Raw genomic sequence first — 26,483 nt, 5'->3', positions numbered from 1 at the left:
ACGTCAAAACACTTAAGAAAATAGAAAGTGAATCATGCAAGAAACAGTGAAGTCTGAAACTTCGTGTTACACTTTTAAAGTATTTCTTTGCAGGGACACAAGCTGTGACCTCACTATACTGCTACTTATGTTAATGTATGCTAAGTCTTGAGATTGCTATAATGCGAGAGAAATGAGAATGCCAAAAACTTGGACCCAACTGACACTTTTTTCTGCTGTTCTTGGGTCACAATTACTATCATTTGAATATCAATGGGAACCTAGTCTAAAGCTTGCTTATGTCATCAATGTTGTCTCTTTTGCAAGACATAGTATGCAGTGGATTCAGACAGACTAAAGAATTTTCACATCCTAGTGACCCATTTAGTATTTACTAACATGGTGTGTCTTATGCACAATTTAATTCCAAATCCTTATGTGATGGTAATGGGTTTTGACTGATTAGTAGCACTGGGAGGTTCAATAAACTCTGTGTAGATTTTGCACAAAGCCTACACAGAGTGTAAGTCTCAGAGCAATGGTAAATGAGGTGCATCTTTGTGCAATTCATAATCAGAGATATTAGGATTAGAGATGTGGAGTAGGATTTTAGTTTTAGGGAGAAATCTGGGATTTTAAGTTTGTGAAGGGGAGATGAAGATTCAGGGAGTAAGGACTTGGGATAGGAAAGAGGTAGTAGTTTTAGAGTTAGAGTTGAGGGTTTGGTAGGGGTATACAGCTTGTCTAGTAGGAGTATAGAATTTAACAGGGTCAAGTGCTGGGTATGTAAGCAAGTAGCAGCGAGTAAGTGTCCCGCTAGTTACGACCACATGAGCATTTGTAGTAGACCACAAATGCTTTACCAAGTTTTGCTACTAATTTACCTCAGTGAGAAATAGTTTGTCAGAGTGGAATAATACTATGAACCGCACTTTTATGTACAGTGTTGTTTAGACGTATTTCACTGGTTCACAGAGAACAGGCAAGTACCTCCTGAATTCACATTCCTGGGTTTGATTCATTCAGTCTCCACCTGCGAATTGTATGACTATTAATACGACACTTAATAAGGTAGAACTCCTTGGTCATTCTTGTTAAAAGGCACTTTTAATTAGTAGTTGTTATCTTGCTAAAAAAGGAAAGGCAATAAATAAGAAAAAGAGACACAATACTGTTAAACACCCCAGTGTAAACTCTTACTAATATAAAACATCAGTATGCTAGGAAAAAATGACCTGTTAGAATTATAAGTACAAAAAATGTGCTAAACTTTACTTGAGCTGCCTACAATTCTTTTTTCTTTCATGTATTTCAGATCTGTCTTTTAAAACATTCTTTTCTTCAGAAAAATTCTTTAGATCATAACTGATGCAAAGAACGTGGATAGTAATTCTGGGTAAGAAAAGCAGCTATAGTGCACAAATTTGCATGGAATGCCACAGTGATCACCAGGGCTTTTCAAATAGATGTCAGTTTGTTGATGCAACACATCTGCACAGAGGCAAACTTAATCAGAGGACAAATAACCTGTAATAGGGACATATTTGACCATAGATGTCACACAGGAATATGTTAGAATATAACACTCTCAAACACTTAGAGTGAGAAATGTGGACAAAGCCATAACAATGGGGGGACAAAAGACCAGAAATAGGGACAGATGTTTATTATACAATGACCGGTTATTAATATTTCAAAACTAGCATGCTGATTGGTAGCCCAATCAGCATGCCATTGGAAATCCTAGCATATACCAATGGAAAAAGGCCTGGTCGTCCAGACTTTTTTCCTTTGCTATATACTGTAAGTTTAATTTTTTTTAACAGAAATAAAACAAATATCTGTAATCTGGACTCCAGACATAGCAGAGAGACAGGATGGAGAAAATACTAGGAAAATCAGGTACATTATTCAAAACTAAAGACACATGCCTGATTGTCCTTGCATTTCCTCCATTCTTTCTCTCTCTTACCCCTAAACTGTCCAAAACTTTTTTTTTGTTAAAAAAAAAGAAAACAAAAACGGAGCAACGGAGACCTTCTTTTCTCCATTGCTTCCTTTCCAAAGCACCAATGTATTGAGTATGCATAGGAATGCAAGTCCCATACACATGCACAGTACATCAAAAAAAGGCAGCAGTATATTACCATCCGCGGAAGGAGAGCACGGTGCCGTTATACAAAGATATTATTTAAGAAAAGTAAGAATTGTTTTCTTAAATAATGTAATTGTATAATAGCAATAACTGACTCTGTGGTGTGGTGTATTAAGATTTACCCACAGTAGGCTTTATTTAGTCACTTAGGCTTCCCTCTCATAATTAAACCACACCAACCATGGGTAAATCTTAATATACCACACCGACATTGTTGGTTATTGGTTAAATATTGCATTTCCAAACTTAGGAAGTTGATAAAATATATAGGTTGTACATTAGTGTGAACTTTCTGAAGAGCGTGTAGTTTGAAACTCAAATGTCAGTCATCAGTTTCTGACTTCACTCTGCAATGACATGGCAATGATTTTCCAGGAAAAAATGCAATGAGGAAAAGATGACAAATATGAGACACAAACTGCACATTCTGCACAGATCAGGTGAGAGGTACGCACTCAAATGTATGTATTACTGAGTCACATAAGTCCAGAGATCATACCAGTGATATAGCAGAAAGCCACATATTTGATAAGGAAATCATCCAGGCATCCTGGGAATATATGGACAGTTGAGAGTTATGAATCTGAAATATGTGATTCAAACACAGAACAGGACAGTGTAACTACAGTACAGAATATTGTGATATCCCATTCCTGCCATCCTGTACTGAAGCTGTGTTAATGATCTGTAACAGGACATGGGACTGCCATGTGAAATAATCACTCAGTAGAAGTGTGTGCATACACAGAAATTAATTGTAGGAATGAACACAGGGAAAGAGAACAGGTGAAACTCTCTCATGTACAACAGAAGAGGACATGTCAATGAAGGATGGTTGCAGCAGCAGCACCAAGCACATATCTATATGGTAAAGTAGGCACTGTAGAGTGAAAATGTGTATTATGTGACTGTCACACAAGGTGACATAATAATGAGGAGGATGTATGTATAACCATACTGACATGAACAATGCAGACTACATATATCACGGATATGACATACAATTGAGGTAGGGTGCATATTGGGAAGCTGTGCAAACTGTTACACCTGAATATGAGAGTACTCTCAGCAGAGGTCTACAGCAAGGTGGCCACAGGTAAAGGATCATGGCAAACATTGCAAGAATTAACCACAATCATCGACAATGTCAGAATAATACCACCACTGATCTCATCCCTATGACATAACATATGTGATGTGGACTGATAACAGATGAGCCTGTATACACACACACACACACACACACACACACACACACACACACACACACACACACACACACACACACAAACACACACACACACACATACACACACACACACACACACACACACACACACACACACACTTGACAACTATTATGATACATACGCACTCTATAAGTGTAACCATGCAAACTGTCCTGGTACTGTAATATCTGCAGGAGGTGTTAGGAGGGACACTGCTATACCTGTATGTGACAGTATTGACAATACAAGCTACTTGCTTTGTGTGCATGGCATATATCTACGGCGCAATCCACATAGTTACAAATGATGTACATGCCATTAATGTTGCCAAACACCCATATATGCAATGTGTGCATAAGCTGAACAGGTAGCACACGTGCATCTGATGTAACAACTCTCTAAGGCCAAGAACACTGCATCAATGGGCCCAGACAATATCCCTGGATGCCTTTTAAATACATGAAATATGATCTATCAGGCCTATGACGCCTCAATACAAGCAAAAGTATTATCAGCTTCAACAATTGGCTTAGCTACTGGTGTCTGTCCAAGGGGATACAGTATTTGTCAGTCTGGGATGATATGGTTGACAGACCATGCTGCTTTGCCAGGGATGGTCTTCATCTTTCACCTCTTGCCTTTTAATTACTGGCAAAGGTACTTGCCTCCTCCATAGTGGCTTATCATAAGAGCAAAATTCCTGACATAGACATATTCTCAAAGAACAATCTCAAAGTTATGTTGCTTAATGCTAGGAGTCCAAATCAGAAACTACAGTCAATGTTGGCATTGCTTACTTGGAAAGATGTTGATGTTTATGTAGTCACAGAGACATGGTTTAGGGCTGTAATGAGTAGTCAGGCCATGAAAGGCTATAAAGCCTTCCACACATTCAGGCCACAAAATGGACATGAAATTACCAAAGGATGAGGTGTACCCATCTTCATAATACACAGATACACCTCAAAGTTAGTTACACAGTACGACTCCCTACAGTTACTCCAAGTCCAGCTAACTATAAGAAAGACCCCCCTTCACATCATTGTTAGGTACAAGTCCACCAACATGAACCATGAAAACCAAACAATGCATTCCCAGACCTACCTGACTCATTCATAATACAGCCAACCACCCTGGGTAGTGATGACTTTAACTATCCTTCCATCAATTGGGATACATATATGAGCTCAAATGCACTTGCCCTAAGGTTCATGCACTTTGCAAACACAAATGCTCTTGAACAGTTAATCCACACCCCCACAAAGGGCTTAAATGTCCTTGAGCTAGTACTGACCAACATGGGAGATTGCTGCACCAGCCCATGTGCGAGACGCTCCATGGTAATGTCTAACCATAAATCAGTCACGTTCAATGTAAATTTTTCTCTAAAGCAAGCTATAGCCTCCTAAGTGATGGCATAAATAGCATAAAACCTCCTGACACCACTAATATTAAAGACTCCTACACAGATGTGTACACAAATGCCCTGTATGAACACCTTTACAAGTATATAGACTTAGCAGTACTAGAATAGATAAAAGCTTGCTCACAAAAAAAGAAGCCTGCCTGGTGGACATGTAGCATAAATAGATTTTACAACAACAGAAATAAACTGATATCCAGGGATTAGAGGAAACAGTCTCAGCAGAAGAACACCCTACCTAGCTTGAACAAGCTAATTAGACATATTGTTAAGTCCTCTAAAGCTAATTACAAAATTAAATTAGCATCCATACCTAAGGATAATCACAAGGCATTCTTTAGCTATGTCTGTAATGTAAACGGGAGGGCCTAGCTTTGCACTGAATTCATAGTGGACATTAGCACTCATGCGGAACCTGAGGACATCGCCAACCTTTTAGCAGACAGGTTTGGCAAAAATTTTACCCCACTGTCTCCACTAGTCATACCCCAATGCATAGCTGTCACCAGTTCTTTACCTATTATCTGCAAAGAATAGGTCAAAACCACACTGGCCAATACCAAAAACACAAACTCTACGGGACTGGATAACATCCAGGGGCACTTACTAAACAGTGTAAAGCAAGAGTTAGCAGAGCCACTGGGTACTCTCATCAGCCACAGTCTAAGTAGTGGCTTTGTCATGGCAGAGTGGAAAACAGCAACTGGAATCCACTTGCACAGGGGGGGTCCCTCAATTGACCCAGGGAACTATAGTCACTAAAGCCTGACCAGCCTTGTCTGTTAGGCCATGGAGAGAATCATCTTAGACCTTATCTACAATGACATTGGTGAACTTCAGACTCTGGAGCTGACCCAGTTTATCTTTGTTAAGGACAGATCATGCCTGTTAAACCTAGTTGGATACTTCAAGAGTGTCACCAAAACCCTGGATTAAGGCAACTCAGTACATACTGCCTATCTTGACTTGGCCAAAGGCTTTGACACAATATCCCACTCAGGTGTCATTGAAAAAATTCACCAGCTGGGGATTAACCCATACACCATTAAATGGGTAGGCAATTGTCTCACCAACAGAACACATATAGTCATAGTTGGAGGTTTTACCTCTACCAGCAGATCTGTTAATAGTGGTGTTCCACAAGGGTCTGTGCTGGGCATCCTACTGTCTGGAATGTATTTATCAGAAATTCAGATGGTAACAGATGGCCTGTGGCTCACCAAGTTCACTGACAACTGCAAACTGTGTGCAATCATTGAGTCCCCAAATGATGTCAACATACTACTAAATGGACTGACATACATAAATGATTGTTGCATAAGTCACACAATTAATTTTAACCCAAAAAATTCAGTATTATCACATTAAGCAAAGGAGAAGTCCCTGCAAATTGCACTATTAATAGTACCCCCTACTTTCCAAACCAATGTTGAGATATTTGGGAATGCAGGTTAATAACGACCTTAACTTTGATCATTGTGTGTCCTCAGTGGTAAGATAGGTTCTTTTACATTCCACACCTCATAAGTAAGGGCATAGTATCCAAGACTAAGGATGCTAACAATCCACTGTACTCATCCCTCATTAGAATAATAATAAAGTACAGTGCTCCCTTTTGCAGGTACCTCACCAGACACCTGCAGCAGTTGGAGAGACCTAAGAGGTTTCTCACCCAGAAAATCGAGGGACTTCAACACATGACCTACATGGGCAGACTGAGGGCCCTGTTACTATACTCTTTATCGTATAGACTGCTGATAGGCAACTTGTGCCTGGCCTACAGAGCACTCTCAAAGCCTGCCTTAATGGAAAGCTGCACCTCTGAAACTCAAACGGAACAAGACACACTTGCTGTATGGACCTTAACCTAGCCTGAAACATCAACAGGACATGCTGGAGCAACATATGTCTCCCAGAGATTGACACTTCTATGAAACAAACTCCCAATTCATGTCAAACTGAGATCCTCAATGGCCTTATTTAAGTTTAACTTGGACAATTGGATGGGAAATCGTAAACTTACCCCAGGACTTTCACCTAAGTCACTCTTACATAGGGGAAACCATAACTGACTATGGAGTTGCAAATATTAACTACGTATCTTGGTCTATAAGGGAACACTGGTATAACTTATCTAGGCTTGAAAAGCCCTTAAGGCCATTAGCCTAATAACCTCCTATGAATCTATGAACCTAGGGACATTATGGTAGTAGTCTCATATGAACCTATGAAATTCTGAACCTATGCAGGCCTGCCAAATTCTTGTCTCACACATGGCCTGCTGATGTCACATACTATAAGTTTAGCAGTAGTCTTGCAAAAGTCAGAGTTGTGCTGTGGTGCTTGGATTATGTAGTGTGTTGTGTAGTCTGTCTACTTAGATAGGTATAAGTTTTATTCTCACTGCAGTCAACTGTGTGTGAGGGTGAGGGCTCTTTGCCTGGCATTATAGACAACCTTTTACAGCACAATGTAGGATACTGTTTTTACCATATTCTCAACAGACAATGCTGATGTCATCAGCTAAAACAGATTATTGAATATGCAGTCATTCCAGAAGGGCATGGTCAGACACTGGTCTAGAGACCAGGCAAACATCACCCCATCCTATACCAGATAGATAACAGTGATATGCCTTTTTATCTAGCCACATACATCATGACATGGTTTGTAGACCCTGTGTTATATTGATGAGAATGTCCTGAGGCCTCCACAGCCGCTGCATGTGTCTTGTGAGGTACATGCAAAATAGAGCATTATACTATATTACTGTTCTGATGAGATTTGACTACAGTAGTCATACAGTTCTAAGATCTGAATATGATGGTGTGACTTGTGATGTGCACTATACATTTATACTGGAAAAACATTAAAGAGAGAAACTAGAAAGTAATGATACACATTGTAGTTTCTGGCTTCACAAACATTACAACAGCATTCCCTATAAACTTCTGAAATTATGATGCTATCAACTGTATAACTTGCCAAGGCCAATATAAGGCAAAGGTATAACACCAGTTCAACAACACAAATGCAGATATACTAAGCACTAAGTTAGCTATGCACCCAGTGCATCAGACACAGCTTTTGTATCCTTGAATCCAAAAGATAAAAATCTGGGATATGGCACAGTTATCATCACTTGTACAGGGTGTTGTGTGTGTGTGTGTGTGTGTGTGGGGGGGGGGGGGGGGCAGGAAGCCTAGGCTGACGCAAAAGAGAAGATCGGTGAGTGTGTGTAAGTAAGACAGAGAAGAAGGCAGACATTAGGATAAAACTACAAATGGCCAATGAGAAAAAATGAGTAACTTATGTGTGTGTCTGTAGGGGTCCTGTTGGTGAAATTGGTACGTGAGTGTGTCCATGAACATAGCCAAGCTCTGTGCTAGTTCTATGTCTTGGTCTCTCAGACATATGTGAGCCCTGTGTGGTAGAGGTGGCAGTTCATCATTGTCATCCTTGACCATGAGAACTGGCTCTGACAGGAGTTGCACTGGCATCTGCTTTGCCCATGCTCAGCTACACTGTTGCTACCTGAACATGACCGATGTCTGTTGGATGAGTTCCCTTCACAGGGATGCCCAGGACCACAAACTGGTCTGCGACATCTGGGTGTGGAAGGCACACTCACTAATGGAGCAGTGGAATTATTGCCACTCTGGGACCATGATCTGGGACAGCCACACTGGCTGACAGCAGATGATGTGTCTGACCTATGCCCATGAGGATGCCATTCCCTCCTAGCAGATGGTCCATCACAGACACTTTCTTTCAATGGCAGACACCCCTCGGTCCATTACAGACACCCCTTGTTTGAACATGTCATTCATCTGATCCATTGAATTGGCAACATGGTGGAGGCAGTCATGCATGTCAGACTGTGCCACATACACAACCCTGAGCATTTGTCTGGAGTATTTATGGGAATGTGTTCGTGCTTCCATGATGGCCTTAAGTGGCATGGGAAGTGACACTTGCACCAGGTGGAAGGATGGACAGCAGGCCTCCTCCAAGCACCCCTGTTGATACACCTATGTAGCTCCTCGCCCACACTTTGACTATGGCCAGACTCAACAGGCAATGAAGCCACAGTAGCCACACTTCCCTGATCAATGTCCTCACCCTCAACCTGTTCAATATTTCTGGGCTCAGTGAACTAGGTAGGCATAGGTCTACTGGCTCTGTCCAATAGAAATGCAGGGGATGGCTGTATGTCATCCTCTATGTCAGATTCAACCTCTGCACCCCCCAACTGTGCCTCAGTTTGGCCACCATCATCATCAGAGTCTGCTGAGACACTGACATTAGGTGGCACAGGGACCACACTCCCACTGTCATAATCACCTGCGATAAAAAGAAAGAAACACAGGAAGACATTAATGCCTGCACTACTGTAGTGCAATATTTGCTAACAAACTAACACTGCTGCCACTATTAACAGACAGTACAGCAACACACACAACAAGCCTATGATGACACACTATGGTATTTCTATGACTTGCTCTGCAGTAATGACATAAAATCATTTGGCTTACCATCTACAGGAGGCATATGTCGCTGGAGTCCTGACAGTCCTGGAAGAAGTTAAGCAAGAGGTATTGGCAACATCATCACATTTAACTGTAACACAGGGGTAATACATTTACTCCTTTATATGTGCCTTAACTCTATTCTCAACACGAATTTGGCTGAGAACTCCAAATTAAACCTATAACTATAGAAATCTACAATTCCCCCCAAAAAGAAAAAGACGTGATACAGAATTAACATTCATTTCAATTGTTTTACTATACAACAGTATTCAACTGTTCAGATAACAAAGCTTACCTGGAAGATTCTCCTGGGATGGGCTTGTTGTCTCAGAAGTGTGGCACCCACATCCAGCGCATGATGTACTCCACTCTCCTGTGAGCTGTCAGGATCTTGTATATTTTCCAGGAACTCTTCACTGGGGGGTAAGAAATACTTCCCTAGCAGACCTTCACTGGTAACCATTTGGTCATGGGCAACTGCAGCTGCTCACCTCTGTGCAGTGGTTAGCATGTCAGTGGCCCTGTGGCACACCAGTTCATATGTTCCACCGTGGCAACGTATAGCACTGACATCTTTTATGATCTGCTGTCATATTTGCAGCATCTGTGCCATATCTGCATGACCCCTACTCAGGAGAAATACACCATGTTGCTGAAATCAGGCAACAATAATTTCATTTTCAGCATCACGGAAGGAGGGTCTCTGTGGATAGACATGCCTCATTGACATTGTTGTAGGTGTCCTAAAAAAACAACAGAATGATAATAGATGTAAGTATCATATAACTACAAAAGATTCCAGATAAAACAGAAAAATTATCCAGTCAGTATTACCCACTGGGGGAAAAAAACATTCTATGGATGTGAAATACTAATAACAGGCAGGACACAAAACAAGAAGAGTAACAAGAGCAACATGTCCTTATTTGCAACATAACAGTACCTTGCCATACCTCTCAACCTCTTAGAGCAAGAAATCTGGACAAAGCCACAAATAATGGGGGGGCGGACAAAAGCCAAAAAATAGGGACACTTTTAAAATATTCTTACAAACTTAGAAAGTTGGTAGACTAACAGGTTTTACATTAGCATGAATTTTCTGAAGGTTATTAAATCTGAAACTCAAATGTCTGCCATTATTCTTTGACTTCAGTCCTCAGTGATTTGCTGGTGCTTTGCCAGAAAAATACAATTTTATGAGAAGTAGACCACAAATATGAGGTAAAAATCTAGATATTCTGTGAAAATCTGGACAGTTGAGAGGTATGTAACTCACCTTTGCTCCCCCCCCCAAAAGAACAATCCATTCTTGTTTGTACCATAACAGTAACTCATATTTGCCCCCCCCCCACAAAAGAACAGGCAAATGACCCATTTTGCTAACAAACCATCTTTGAAATACTAAAAGTGCTATCAAAGGACCTGTCCCTGAAACATTTCTACATATTTATTACACAGCATTCCATTTTCATGTATTGTAAATCATGTATACCTCTGAAATGTCTTGACAAATAAGTCTATGCCATCAGTACACTTCTACCTAATGCATACAGATAAAAGTGTAAAAGCCTTTGCTTAACATTATCCTTAAATCCATTCCAGGATATGCATTATGTAGTTAATAGCATACCTGCTGAAGTTCAGTGCTCCTCTGTATAGATATATCTTGAAGAAAAAGCTTTCTTGCAGCCTTGCAAACATATAACAACTCTCCTCAACATCAGTCTGGTTAGCTACACATTTGTATTTTTTATAATGTAGTAGATTATTAATGGATTGCAATAGTCTTAGCCTGTGTTACATAGACGCTAATTACAGCATAAGCAACTGAATTGCATGCTAATCAACCAATCTGGTGGAGCTATTCTACAAACTATAAAGCATCCATGTAGAGTGAATGCTTGTTTTTCTTGTGAATTTCAAAAGGTGTGGAGTACAAGTACAGAAAGTCTACACAAACAGAATGTTATGGGCTGCTGCTGCTTTAATCCATTTGTATGTGCTAGAGGCTGAAGCCAATGCTGCTGCTGCAGACAATATGTTTTGGCTGAGAAGGAGAAAAGTTCTCAGGCCATGTTTAACTTATCACAACCTACATGATGTGGAAATTATAGAGCTCTACAGGATGGACAGGAACACACTACAGGAGCTCTGCTGACCTGAACTCAGAGCCGGAGCCAACCAAGGTGAACCCATCTGAGTGGAAACTAGGGTATGTGTAGCCTTTACAATCTTAGCTACAGATACCTTTCAAAGACCAACAGAGGATATGCTGGGGGCATCACAGGCTTCAGCATTCAAGATCCTCCACAAATTAAAGGGTGCTATGCTCCAACATGCCAACAAGCACATATATTTTCCCGATAGTTCTGAGGAGAGGGCCAAAAATATACAACAGTTCTACCGGGTAGTGCACTACCCTGAAGCACTGGGTGCCATAGATTGCACTCATGTAGAAATGAAGGCACCACCTGGGGAACAGGGTCGGGTCTACATTAACAGAAAGGGCTACCACTCTACCAACTGCAAAGTCATGTGTAATGCCAGGGAAATCATCTTGAACATGTGTTTGGGCTGCTGAAGTCATGGTTCTAGTGCTTAGTTATATCTGGGGGAGCCCTGCAGTATAATCCATGGACATGCACTGAAATATTCACAATATATGCCATGCTACACAACATAATCCTGAGTAACCTGCTATAGCAGGAACTGCAAGGGGAAGGGGCAGACATTCCACCACCAATGTCAAGGTCACCACAGCCAAAGCAGATGAGGAGTCAGGGGGGAACCACCAGCTGCTGTGGGTGTAGGCAGACATAGGCTTGCTCAGTATGCTCTTGCATTGCTAAAGTGACAATGCATAGCACACTCACTCACCAAATGCAAAGCACACTCACTCACCACCTAGGAGCCTAAAACCTTCATCCTACTCACATAAATATAGTAACATTGATGCTAGGCAACTCACACAAGCTTTACCTCTCCATGTATTGGTTGTGTACTGCTTGCACCAGACACAGTCATCCCTGAACTAACACTGTGGCAACTGCTGCATTTATAAGGTAAGTCCAGAACCTGGAGTGCATTGTTTAATAATATTATGGCATGTCCTTGTATTTCATCACTTGGTACACTAAGCAAGTTGAAGGTGGGTGACTTGTACAAAAATTACCTTAGTATGTGACAGCAGAGATGTATTTGGCTTATATGTGTCCATTACTAAGTAGTAGGCTTTAGGCGTCAAAGATTCATGCAGTAATACCTCTCAAAGGTGGATCACTGCATGGCTTCAGTTTAGCACCATACGTTTGTACTGGAAATAATTAAAACGATAAGTTAGAAAGCAATGATAAACATTGCAGTCTCAGAATTCACAAACATCACAAGATCAGACAACAGGCAGGATGCAAAACAAGAAGAGTAACAACAGCAACATATCCTTGTTTGTGCCATAGCAGTAACTCACCTTTGCCCCCCACCCTGAAAGAAGAGTCCATTCTATGCTTGTTTGTGCCATAACGGTATCTTAGCTTTGTCTCCCTTTTGAAAGAATAGTGTACCCTTGCATGTTCCATAACAGTAACTCACCTTTGCTCCCCCTAAAAGAGCAGTCAGTGCTTGTTTTTGCCATGCAACTTGCACTTCAGTTGTTGGCAACTTAATATCATATTATTCCCAGTTAATATCCTCTCACATTTTAAGGCCAATGATATAGAATGGCTTACCCACTACATGCCTCAGAGTACTGGTCAGATAACTGATGAATGACCAAGAAGAACAGAAAGGTAAGACAGCGGTGTATATTTGCAAGAAATAATCATAACAGGTTGTGTGATCCCTAAGTCCATTATGTCCAAATATAATAAATATAATAAATGTATAAATAACAGTTTATGGGTTGATAGTGTATATTCTGTTAGAGTTGGCTGTGTGAAGAATGACTTCAGTTCTTTGCTGCAAAGCTGTTTGTGTAGCAAAGAAGGATAAGGCACTCATCCTCTGCTCTGAAGGTACATTGGAGTGAGAGTTATAATGCAAACCTATGTAGAAATATTTCATTTGTAGTACCATTTTGCAGTGTGTATGTTAGATTGCGTTTCCTCATTTCAAGTACTTCTCCCTTTTTTAATTTTTTACCTGTGTTTGCATGATGCTGCACTTAGCACAAACAGAGTTGACTCTGCTTATCTGGTTTGTGCAAAACACAGCAGAGAGCAAACAGGACCATCCAGGAAGCAGACAGGACCCAGACAGCTAAAAATAGAAACTGGATGCATTCAATTAATACTATTATGCACTGCACAAATCCAGTAAGCAAAGTTATGCTGTGTTTAACAGCAACAACCTTAACAAGGACTACTAAGATGTGGAATATCATGTAACTAATCATGTGGTAGCAGGAGTCAAGTGCAGAGCTGGAGTTCAGATGGTCTGGGGTTCTAGCACAGGGTGTGCAAAGTTTGTTTAACTGCTTACTGTTTATAGCAATGAACTGCAACATAGACAAGTGTTTTTCAACCTTCTTGTGGCATCAGGTGTAAGTGTAGAACTACCATACACATGGTTCTAGGTTTGAATACAGTATATTCCATACACTTTTAATGTTGTTCCACTTTCTATTATAGTTACTCTCACTTATAACACTTGACATATAGTGTAGCTGATACTAATTTTTATAAATATGAGGGCTGAGACACTAATAATGTGTCAGTTGTTTATTATTTATTCATCTGGGTATTGCCCAGTTATCATCAAATGTATGTGTTTATACTGTATACTGTGTTCCTGTAAGCATATTTCTTCTATTTGGAGTAGCATGACCTTCACATTTGATTAAGACACTTACACAACTGCCTTTATATCAAATAAAGTTGAAATTGCACTACTTGCCACTGTTGGCATAACTTACCACTGAGCACCCCAGAACACAGTTTTTGCATGATGGTGCACAGTGTACACCATTTTCAAACAGTGTGCACATTGCCAGTAAACACAATAGGTTCATAGGGTCATAGGTGTGTACTATGCCAATGGCCCTGGAGCCTTTACAAGCCTAGCCCATAGAAGTGCCTTGGCATCATGCTGCCATTAGTTCCTGGTGCCTCTATCAAGTAGAGCCACTGGTGTGATCTCCGGGGTGAACTTTCTATTTCCCATTCACTCATAAAGATTTATCTTTAAAAGGGCCAGTGAGGTGCTCTGTTTGACATGTATGGGAAGTTTATTCCAAAGCATGGGCAGTCTCTGATTTATGAACCTTTCCCTCCAGCATGTTCTCTTGATTGTGGTAATGAGGCTGAGGTCCCTGGAGTGTGTGGTGCAGAGGGATTGGGATTTCTTTAGGTGTAACATTTCTAACAGGACTGGGTCAGACATGGCTTTGTAAGTCAAGCAGAAATCGCCTCTTAATAGCCAACATGAGACAGAGAAAAGCTGGATTTTTTTTGAGTCTGTCCATGTAGAGCATGTGTTTAAGGCCTAGGATCCTCTTTGTGAGGTACTTTTGTGGCCTTTCCAGCTGTTGCAGGTGTTTAGTGAGGTACATGCCAAATGGGGCATTATACTCGATGATTGGTCTAATGAGAGGAAGAGTAGAGAGAGATGATGACCTCTTTCTTCCTGGATGTAAAACCCTTGGTAATGAGATATGCCACATAGAAGGACTTTCTGACCACAGTGGCAATGTGGTGGTCAAAGGAGTGCTTGCTGTCAACCTGTGTCCCTAGATCTCTTATAATGCCTTCAGTGTTCAGTGGGCTACCGTCAATGTGGTAATTAGTGGGAATTGAGTTTTTCCCAAAGGGAATGATGATGCATTTTTTGGCATTAAGCTTAAGGCCATGGTTTTGACACCAGTCATTGGTCTCAGTGATGCCTTTCTGTAGGATGTCTACATCACTTGGGGAGTGAATAACAGCTCCCAGCTTGCAATTGTCAGTGAACTTGGTAAGCCAGAATCCCTCCATGTTGGCCTGAACTTTTGAGAAGTAGATGCCAAACAGGAGAGGACCCAGGACCAATCACTGTGGGACTCTACTGGTGACTGGTCGGCAGTCTGACTTGGAGTCTGCTACTTTCACACTGTGGTTCTATTTGTGAGGCAGTTTGCAACCCACCTAGTGATATAGGGGTTGATGCCTAGTTTGGTGAGTCTATCAATAATTCCTGAGTGGGGAATGGTATCAAAGGCCTTGGCCAGATCGAGGTAGGCTGTATGGACTGCCTTGCCCTCATCCGCAGCTCAGGTGACTGATTCAAAGAAGTAAACCAGGTTGAGCAGGCATGATCTATCCTTCATAAAATAAAATTACATGGGATCCAGAGTTTGGAGATTCCCTATATCCTTGTTAATTAGGACCATGATGATGCACTCCGTAGCCTTTACATATCAGAGTCATCAGGCTAATGGGGCGATTCTGTAGTCCCTCCCCCTTTATGGAGAGGGATGACTGTAGCAGTGCGCCATTCTGTAGGGACAAAGCCTGAGGTGAGGCTGTGATTGAACAGGGCACACAGGTGTGGTACCAGTTCACTTTGTATTTCATGTAGAATAAACCCTGGGATATTGTTAGGTCCCATGGAAGTTGTATTCTTGGCCTTGGATAATGCAGCTGTAACCTGTGCTGCAGTAATACTGGCTGCCTGGCATTCTTCTGATATTGTGATTGGTCCTTTAGGGGGGAGAGAGGGGTAAAGTTGGCATTGAATCTGTCGGCCAGTATGTTGGCAATATCTATTGGCTCAGTATAGGAGGTACCATTGTGCAGTAACTCAGAGCAAATCTGGGTATTGCCATCAGGATTTATGATATAATTGTAGAAGGCTTTGCGGTTATTTTTAGTGTCTGCCACAATTCTGCCTTCATAGCTATCTTTAGAGGTTTTGATGAGGGATCTCAACTTTTTGTTGGGGCTAATAATGGAGGTTTTCCAGTCTTGGGACTTCACCTTTTTCTGCAACAGTTTCTTCCTTCTGTTGTAGAGTTTGTTAATGGCAGGGGACCATCAGACTGGCTTCCTTTTTTAGGAGGAGATCATCTTGGTTCTGTTGGGTATGGCTAGTTCCACGCATTTATGTACATGTTCATACAGTGCATTGGTGTGTGATTTGGCGGTCATGCACCTATTTTCCATTTTCATGGGTGCTGTGAAGTTAGCCACCTCTGTTTTTAGGAACTTTGGAGAAGTTTTTCATGGTGGCTACCTTTGCTGGTGGTGTGGGTGAGATGTGGATTTCCATGGTAATTAGTTTGTGGTCAGATCTAACCAGAGAGGAATTGACTACTGGTGTTGAGCTACAGTTGCCCATGTTAGTAATAACCAGGACAAATATGTTGCTTCCTCTAGTGGGGTAAGAATGAGCTGGTCCAGCTCATTGGAATTAATGAATTCCATGAAGCAAGTGTATTGGTGCATTAGTAGTTTTCCCAGTTGATGGAGGGGTAGTTGAAGTCACCCAGTATGAGAGTGTTGGGTTCGACCCTAATAGTTTTCAGGATGCTTAAGAACATGGAATGAGATTCTTGGGGCATGGTTGGGGACCTATAGCAGGCTGTGATCTGAATCGCTGTCTTACCCACTGTTAGTTGTACCTGAAGTATCTCTGATGCATTATGCTGGGCTACTGGTCTGAAGGTGTGCATATCCTTTATGAATATGGAGACAGCATTTCTGGAAATTGGCAGGAAATCTTCGGCCTCCATTGCTCTTGATCTGTAGTACACATGGCAGGCATCCATGGAGATGGTCTGAGATTTAAGGCTCAGAGATGGGGTGTCCAGGATTCCATGACTTTTGTTGGACTTCTAGTGAAAGAACACAGTACCGGGCTGGTGCAAGGGGACTGTTTTGCCAGTTTAAGACACAGGCTTGGCATAGTTTGGCTCTGGCTGTGACCAGTGCCACCAGTATCCTCCACACTGTTGAACAGTGCAGACATCATTACAGTGATCTCTGGAGGAGAAAGAGTGGTACCCTTGATGCTTAGATTAAGGAGTTTACAACAGGGGGCATCCCACAGATGTGTAAGTATCAACTACGTAGAGGACTGGTAAGTCTTAAAAGCTGAACATTGGCAAGATTGGTATTCATAATGGTATTCTGTTCTGTTTTTTTTCCACAGCTGAATCTAAGAGGGATTGCAATATTAGGACCCATGCTGCTAGACTGGTGAGGATGAGGGAGCATGTGGTTTGTATACAGAAGAATCAAACAAAGCTTCTCATTAGCACTCTTCAAGAAAAATCTTGATGACTGGATGGGAAGTAAGAAATTCACCCCAGGGATCACTTCTGTGGCTCTGCTCAACAGGGGTACAGGACAATAATTTTCTTGGGTGGCAAAAGCCAGGTTAACGTTTTGGCTAGGCTTATATAGGCCCTAGGGCCGATAGCCTAGTACCTGCCTATGAACCTATGAAGCTATAAGAAGAGTACTGCTATTGTACCATTAAAAGTTAAAGATACTTTGGTATTGTATATAGTTGTATCAAATTGAGCATATATATCTCAAATGTAAAAGCAAGTTTGGATGCATTAGTCTGTAGCACAAACAAAAATAGCTTGTTTGGAATTGTATACAGTCACATCAAATTGAACATGCATATTCCAACTGTAAAATCAAGTATGCATGTATTAGTTTGCAGCACAAACCAAGAGTGCAATATTAGACTTTAGTTAGAGGTGGGTGGGTTCAAATGCCACATTTCCCAACAATACAATCTGTTAATTCTTCAGTTATGTGTAACTTAAAGGTTTAAAGTAAAAGCTCTAAACCAGTGGCACATGTGCTCTGCTGTAACTGTAATCTTGATAACTGGAACACACACATGTGCAATATATGCACTCATAAAGCAGTACTTGCTGCAATCTGTAGTATAGTGTGCATCTGTTAGGATCTGCTAGTCTTAAAAGTAATAAGTTGTCTGTTAGGGGTGGTAATCTTAAGAGTAAAGGTTAAGATAATAGAGTCAAATAAATGTACTAATGCATAATATTTTACATATGAATGTACTAATTGTATCTTTTTTTCTCTCAGCCCAACCCTTATCTCTTTTCATTTTTTTTTTTTATTATGTATTGTATAAATGTACCCATGTCATCCATGTGTACCACATTATGAAATACACCAGAGCACACAGGGTAGGCTGACTCCACAGGATCCACCTGCCCCCACTCCACCGGCCACTCCATCATTGCCCAGCATTTCAGGAAGCCCACTTGACAGCATCACATCTGCTGCCCCTGCACTACCTACCCCTTCAGGTAGTTCTGCCATGGAGAATAAGCCAGTGGTTCCCTCTAGGAGCAGTGGCAGTGGTTGTGAGTTTACCACCCATGCTGAACTACCAGGGATGGTGTGTAGGGTTCTGCTATGCACTGTTGGTACATTCCTACTTTGGATGGAGGGGGTTGCTGTCCCTCATTTTATGTAAGTTCAGGAGGAGGAGAAGCAGACATCTAGCATTCTAGTCAGTGGTGGTGTGAGGTGACAGTGATGACAGTCCTGTGGGTGAGGACTCAATTTTCACTGTCAACCAGCTTGACATCCATGGGTTCGGGATGTCAGCACCCTTACCCTATTCATGGTGTACACCGACCTCTTGTTTCCATCATCATCCCTGTATCTTGTCTTATTTGTCTTGTCTGTCTGCAATTGCTTCTTCACCTACCCAACTTAGCAGACCCAGGCATACTTACGTTCCTTTCCCAACATTCCTCTCTCTTTCTTCTAAAGAAAGAAAATGGGCACCTGTCTTACAAAAAAAAAAATCATCCCATATATAGCTCTCCATTTTGTACATGTGTCTTCTTGACACACTTAATTTGGTCCAGTTAGTGTGTGACAACAAAAGTTGCATTTACCCCACACGCAAAGCTACTTAACATAGCTGTGCTATGCAAATACACAACAACATATCTAGTATAAAAAAACATGTCATTGCATTATCACTCTGCAATGAAAAGTATTTTCAAGTATTAGATACACCTGTATTTGAACCAAGTACCATCTGGCATTAATGCATACTGCTACAAAGTCAGTTAAGCAGCAGGAGTGTATCCTAGACTCAGTACTAACTGTCAAAGTTTAGCATTGTTGACACTGGAATAGATGCATGACATTCCCTTATTTACTAATCATTCTTAAGTTCTCCCTTTTGCCTGGCATGCAACGCCAGGCAGACAAGATAAACATAGCATTCCTCTTACAAACACAGCAAAAAAAAAAAAAATACAAACATAAACTTAAAAATTGACAGAGAAAACACAATTTGCCAACAAATGAAGAGGATGTAGGATAAACAGAACCTGAGAATTGTGTGCAGCTTACTTGCATTTCCAACCTTGACAGACCTACATGAAATACTTTGTAAATCTAACCCGACATCCCCCAGATGAAAAACATTCACAGTTGCCATCCAGTAAACACAGACACTGAGGCTGTGCCTACATAGGTTCATAGGTTCATAGGTTGGCACTGGGCTATCTACCCGAAGGCATATATTAGCCCAGCCACGTTGTGCGGTATTCATCTCCCCTTTAGTAGTTCCCTAGACCCTTGATGATGATGACATGATGTTTACATCCCTGCATGGATCCATTTTTTTGGGATTCAGCAATTCTAATGAGTTCAGACCTCATTTCCATCTTCAAAGAACTGGCAGCCCTGAGTCTACACCTTTGGCAACTGTGTAGCTAGGGAAACTGAAGGTGAGCCAAATGTTGAACACAAAATGGAAGATATTACTTTGGGAAAAATCTAAAAAGAAGACTACTGCTTTTTACACGGATAAGTGATTTTCTGGCAAAACATTGTCCAGTCATTAAAGACTGAAGTCAGAAAATAATGGCAGACATTTGCGTTTCAGATTCCGTAACCTTCGGAAAATTCATGCTAACAAAAAACTGTTATTCTATCAAATTTCTAAGTTTGTAAGAGCAATATTTAAGAATTGTCACTATTTTTGGGTCTTTTTCCCCCTTTATTTTGACTGTCCAGATTTCTTGCCCCTTTGAGGTTGACAGGTATGGTCTGCAATGTGCACTGTTCCTTTGGGGGTGGGGGTGCAAAGCTGCATTTCTGTTCTGACACAAAGGGAAAAAAGATTTATATTTTTTGTTACTCCTCTTTTGTTGTACCCAGCTTGTTGTCACATATTAGGGTCAGTTCTGTACAAATGTCACACATTTTACAGTTTATTTTTCTATCAGTGTAGACTCCTTTCTGTGGCTGTATACAAAAAAATTTGGAATTCACTGGGAACACCAGCAGAGAGTCTACAAGGTTGCTTTATAGTTTGCTGAATAGCTCCACTGTGTTCAATAGGTTGATTAGCAAATAATTGGCTAATTAGCATGGCACAATGTTTATCTTGTTTAAGTGGGGGTGCGCATTGCTACATGGAGCTTAGTGAATCTAAAACTTTCCACAGCCATGTTTGCATCACGCCAAGATACACGCATAGTGAGAAACGACAGTGTAGACTTTATTAATTCCCCCTGGCAGTCTTTCTGGCAGTTGTAAGGGAGAATGTAAAATACAGGCCAATCATCCTTGTCTACACTTTTACCATGACACTTATACCCACATATAGTATCACAATGTAATTTAACATATTAGCAGTCAGAGGTGTATATCCATGGTAGTTTTGTGTGGCACCAACTATTAGGTTAGATGCAGTAGAAATGGTGCATGAAGACAAGTACTACGTATCACCAAGTAACCCAAGCCTGCAAATTATTTTACTTCTTACATTAAAATTCAGAATTACATACACCTCATTGCTTAAGTCTGTTGCTTTGTGTGCAATGCATTCTGCTTTAACAACAAAAAAATGGCAGAACAAACTGCCACCTTATCCCCTACTAAATACTTCACAATGAGTAAGATTTGTTTTAGGGGGGGAAACAGCCAAAAACAGACACCACTAACCACTGTTTGGCTTTTTCATACACTGAGCTCCATTCCATATCACAGTAACATACACACAACAAAGTACACATACATTTAATTCACATAGGTGCACAGATACATGAATGGAGATGCACACAGCCATATGTACACACACACACACACACACACACACACACACACACAATCACACATACTACTTTGTTAGGCACTATTCATGATCTTAATCATTTATAACTCGGCTTTAGGAAAATGATACACAGATTTACCCAGTCAGCTAGTGTACATCGGTGATTAAAAGTCAAGGGCTAATGGCTACATGAAAAGTACCTCAAAAAAAAAAAAACTTTACTGGATAAAGAATTTGAGCGTTATCCTTACAACTTCTCTAAATTTGTTTACTACTCATACTGCACCTTTTTGCAACAAATAAAAGCAGAAGAAAATCAAAGTTTTATATTTCAAACATGACTTGTAGTAATAGTTTGAAGGGACATCAACAAGCTATGTATCTGGGATCTAACACTGTTCATCACAAAAATTGTGTGTGTGTCTGTGTGTGTGTGTGTGTGTGTGTGTGTGTGTGTGTGTGTGTGTGTGTGTGTGTGTGTGTGTGTGTGTGTGTGTGTGTTTATGCATGCACACACTTGTGTATGTGTGTGCGTGCACGTACATGTCCATGTGCACTTGTGTGAGTGTGTGTGTGTGTGTGTGTGTGTGTGTGTGTGTGTGTGTATGTGTGTGTGTGTGTGTGTGTGTGTGTGTATATATATATATATATATATATATATACATATATATATCTATATACACACACACACACACACACACACACACACATATATATATATATATATATATATATATATATATATATATATATATATATATGGGTCTACTTTATTTAGTTGAGTCTCATTTCACTGAATTTCATTTCACCCTGACCGCATCGCTGAAAACTAAAATGACTGAAAACTCATTTCATTGAATCTCATTTCACTGAATTGCAGTTAGTATATATATGGCACTGTGTAGAGTACTGCAAGACAAGTAAAAGGTATATGCCTTTTTCCCCACTGTAGTGAGATCCTGGAGTTAGTATATATAGTTGGGGGGGTGAGAGGGTAGCCCCCCAGTTATTTTGAGTACATATTTTTTTTTGGAGATAGTTAATCATTGGTATTGTAACTATGCATGCCTATTGTTTAAAATGCATTGTTTTGAAGTTTTTGTTAAAATACAACACCACCCCAATGTGGGGGCCTGTATCCTCCACACCTCGCTAACTATATATACTTAATATAGGATTGCACTTCAGGGGGGAAAAGGGCATATACCTTTTACTTGCCTTACAGTACTCTACACAGTGCCATATATACTAACTGCAGTTCACTGAAATGAGATTCAGTGAAATGTGTTTTCAGTAATTTGAGTTTTCAGCGATGTGGTCGGGGTGAAATGAAATTCAGTGAAATGAGATTCAACGAAACAAAGTAGACCCATATATATATATATATATATATATATATATATATATATATATATATAAAATATATATATATATTTAGATGTATACTGTATAATATGCACATATACACATACTGTATGCATATACATATGGGTTCCTGTCACATAGTTGAACTTGTACAAGTTCGAACCTTATATGGTCGAGACCATAAGTTCGAACTTGTACAAGCTCGAGCATTTCAATGGAAATCTTCGTAAGGCAAGGTTTCCATTTTGTTGAATGAGGTGTGATCTCTGAGTTGGCATATTTAAGTAGCTGGGGGTGTGGGAGGTGTGGGGGGTGCAGGGGAGCTTGCTTCCCTATTTACAATGGTTTATTTTTTTTTTTTTTTTTTTTTTTTTATTCATAGTCATAGTTTTGTAACTTCGAACGGAATGGTTCGTACATTTCGTGTTCGAAGTTATAAAACTTTGACTATGTGATATAGACCCTATACATATATATATACATATGTACAGAGACATATATAGCATGCGTATGCATGAACTGGTTGCTGGTTTCATTATCTATAATTCTAAGGAAATTCTGTAAGAAGAATATTGAGAACATTAGTTTGTTGGCAATATCAGTGTCTGCCATCTTATCTGGTACATGGCTGGTAATTGTAAGACATAAACAAATATGTCTAAGCTTGTCTAGGTGAATGGTAGACTAAATCAAAACAGATTTGACACAATACACAGATCACATTGAATTTTTGTCATTACATAAAATTTTGTATTACGCAGTAGGCCCAGACAAAGAAAAGGTCATTATATAATTTGTAATGTAGTGCTATGTTTGTTGAAGCATGAAAAAATGTTAGGACCACATAAGGCAATTACTGATCTTCTAAAAGGTGTCAGTAAAATGTAACATGTTCATTTACCTTGCTTTAGTTTGTTACCAATTTTACCATGCATGAATTTTTGTAATGATGCCTGTACTTACCAAGAATTACATGCAAATTCTTTTTATCTTTTTGTACTAAACAGTGTGCTGCAGTTATCACCCACTTTGGAGAAACCAGAATACCACCACAGAACGGTGCACCCTTGTATGTCAGAAGTGCCTGAAATTGAATATAATTAATTAGTTTGTTCTAATATATCATACATAAAATAAAAATGTGAATGTTAATTAAAGCAATTTTCAGGAAATACAGTCTTCCTCCTTCTTTGTCCTATTATTACCAATACATTGATATATAAGTCATACTGGTTCCACTACATCTCCATGAGATAGCTTCAGCTAAAACTTCAACCAGATAAAACAAATCAAGTCTCAACCAGTAACAAAAAGCAAAAATAAACATTTTTTAACGGAGACAAGTTTCCTTTCATTTGTATGTTTGGAAATTCTTCCCTCAAACAATCTCTTCCTCATATGCATACAATCTGGAATTGCATAAAAAAGACAGAAAACTAAAAAGCTGAATATTTTCGACCACTGCCTCCACAATAACTGAAACAGTATGTACACTGGTACCCAAGATCAAATTCACTGAGCATTATGCACTAGAATCAGAAGATGCAGAGGAACATAAAGACAGTTAATGTTTTCAAAAGGAAATTACTGCAGGTGTGATTTCTGTGCACTTTGGCATTGATTCCCTTGTTTTGGGAGATTTATGTCTTCTTCATGTTTGTGCGAATTTGGTGTTGGCTTATATAAGGTCAGGAGTGCAGAGTGTTTTGCCTCAGTAAAAAAAAAATGCTTATTGTTTGAGTTAGGTATAGAATGGTAGAAACAGAGCAAAAAGCAGTGAGATTTAGAGCTGATATTGTTTTCACAGAGGATGGATTGACACAGTAAAGGGATGCCCGATCCCCAATATGCTAGCATTATTCTGAATTTCATGTTGTGCAGGTAGCCATGACCATCTCTTTAGGTGCGTTCATTCTGCCTCCCTTATAGCCTGCACTTCCTTCTAGTCTGGGCTTCACTGAAGCTTCAAGAATGGCCTGTATCACAGCAGCATGTCATCCTCTGCCTCTCCTGAACAGGGATGAGCAGACAGAGCCACTCCATTTCTCCCTTCCCCTTCAGTTATTATAGGTACTTCAGCTACTAATTGAAAATAGGATGCAGGGATCATTGTAAAGTCATTATTTTTCTACACCAACAGAGTTGACTTCATGTGAAATGCTTGTGGATTTTATCTCACTAAGTTTATTTTTATTTATTCCAGTTTGTTGTTGAGGTACAGAACTTAACCATTTTTAGTCTGCCTGGAAAAGGAAAAAAAACAAAAAAAAAGACGTTTACAAACAGAGGTTGTCAGACACTGGCACTATGTTTTAACAATTTCTGAAAATCTGAAACAGTGCATGATAATGAGGTTCCTTATTGTTACATAGTTCTGAAATGGAAAACATGACAGCCAATAGTATTCTGATATGGTTACATATATGGGATTACCTCTGCATGGGGAATGCTGCAGCTGCCTGATATCAAGGTATACCTATTATTTTATGGCACATCTGTTGCGCTGTATCACATTTTAGGTCTGTGTTCAACTTGTACATAACTATACCACCCTGGCATGCATATGATGAAGTCGAAGATTTGCTTGGAAGGTACTACCTGTATGTTAATGACACTGCCGTTAATTGCTAAACTTCTATAGGAAAGCATTTTATGTAGATGGTATCACATCCATTGTAATACTTTTTGTGGGCACTGTTTCTTGACATGTATGAGTATTTTTTAACAAATGTATATATTCCATAGCTATGCCACATTTGGAGAATAGAAAGCCATTTGTTACCCACAAATGCCTATGCCAACATGCTGCATACCCACCCCATTCACAAAAAATGCAGTAATGTAAGCTCAATTAAAGAAGTTTTTCATTGTCTATATATACACATGGTGTTTCTCTCTGTAATTGGCTTGAATATAACCATAAAGACTTAAACATTTAAGAGTAAAAATCCATGGGTAGTCGGAAGCCTGTAGCTTAAACACTAATATGTCATTAGATGGCTATTTTCATATACTGTATTCCATGGGCCTCCATTACATGAAGTTCAAGGTATTACACAGTGAAGGCCCTTGCATGGCTGAATCTTTCTTCTAGTTTTACTAAATGGGTTTTCCTGTGTAACTCTATTATCCTTTGCTATCTCTCTCTCTCTCTCGCTTTTTCTATGTATGTGTGTGTGTGTGTGTGTGTGTGTGTGTGTGTGTGTGTGTGTGTGTGTGTGTGTGTGTGTGTGTGTGTGTGTGTATGGTTGTAGATTGAAACAGTGAACACTCACGAGTGAATGCTTTATCAGGCTGCAAATAACAGTGAATGCTCATGAGAGAATCTTGTTTACAGTGGACTTTTTGCCAGCAGTCTGTCGTATATGATATTAGGTTAGAGGGGTAAGGAAATCTACCCTTACCACACTGTTGTACGATCTCAGAGCTGGTATATATGATTGGCAAAGGATGTGGGCATGCAGAGGCTTGCTCCAATCATTTCATTTGTGTTGTTTTTGATCATTTTAGATTCAGTCTAAAATTATCATTCATTGGTTGCTCAGTATTGTAAGTGTTTGATGTTTGATGATAGATGTGCCCTATATTGTGTGTGTGTGTGTGTGTGTGTGTGTGTGTGTGTGTGTGTGTGTGTGTGTGTGTGTGTGTGTGTATAGAGCCATCCATCCATCCTCAACCCCTTTTTGCCATTTTTGCACATGGGGTCGGGGAGTCACTTCAACAGTGATAATCATCTAGAGCCAAGGTTTACACCGCCAGGT

General features: G+C 40.1%; 1 protein-coding gene across 1 annotated transcript in view; it reads right to left on the bottom strand.

Annotated features, from left to right (window-relative positions):
* LOC122802225 (coagulation factor VII-like) overlaps positions 1–26,483 on the bottom strand; it is a 794,227-nt gene that overhangs the window by 406,066 nt on the left and 361,678 nt on the right. The window contains exon 7 of the mRNA XM_044071885.1: positions 23,686–23,806. Within this exon, the coding sequence (XP_043927820.1) occupies positions 23,686–23,806 (121 nt within the window). The remainder of the gene's footprint in view (positions 1–23,685; positions 23,807–26,483) is intronic.

This window comes from Protopterus annectens, chromosome 5.part0, assembly GCF_019279795.1.
Source record: "Protopterus annectens isolate FY-2018-M chromosome 5.part0, PAN1.0, whole genome shotgun sequence".
NCBI classification, from domain to species: domain Eukaryota; kingdom Metazoa; phylum Chordata; order Ceratodontiformes; family Protopteridae; genus Protopterus; species Protopterus annectens.
This window is presented reverse-complemented; position numbering and strand designations above follow the sequence as displayed.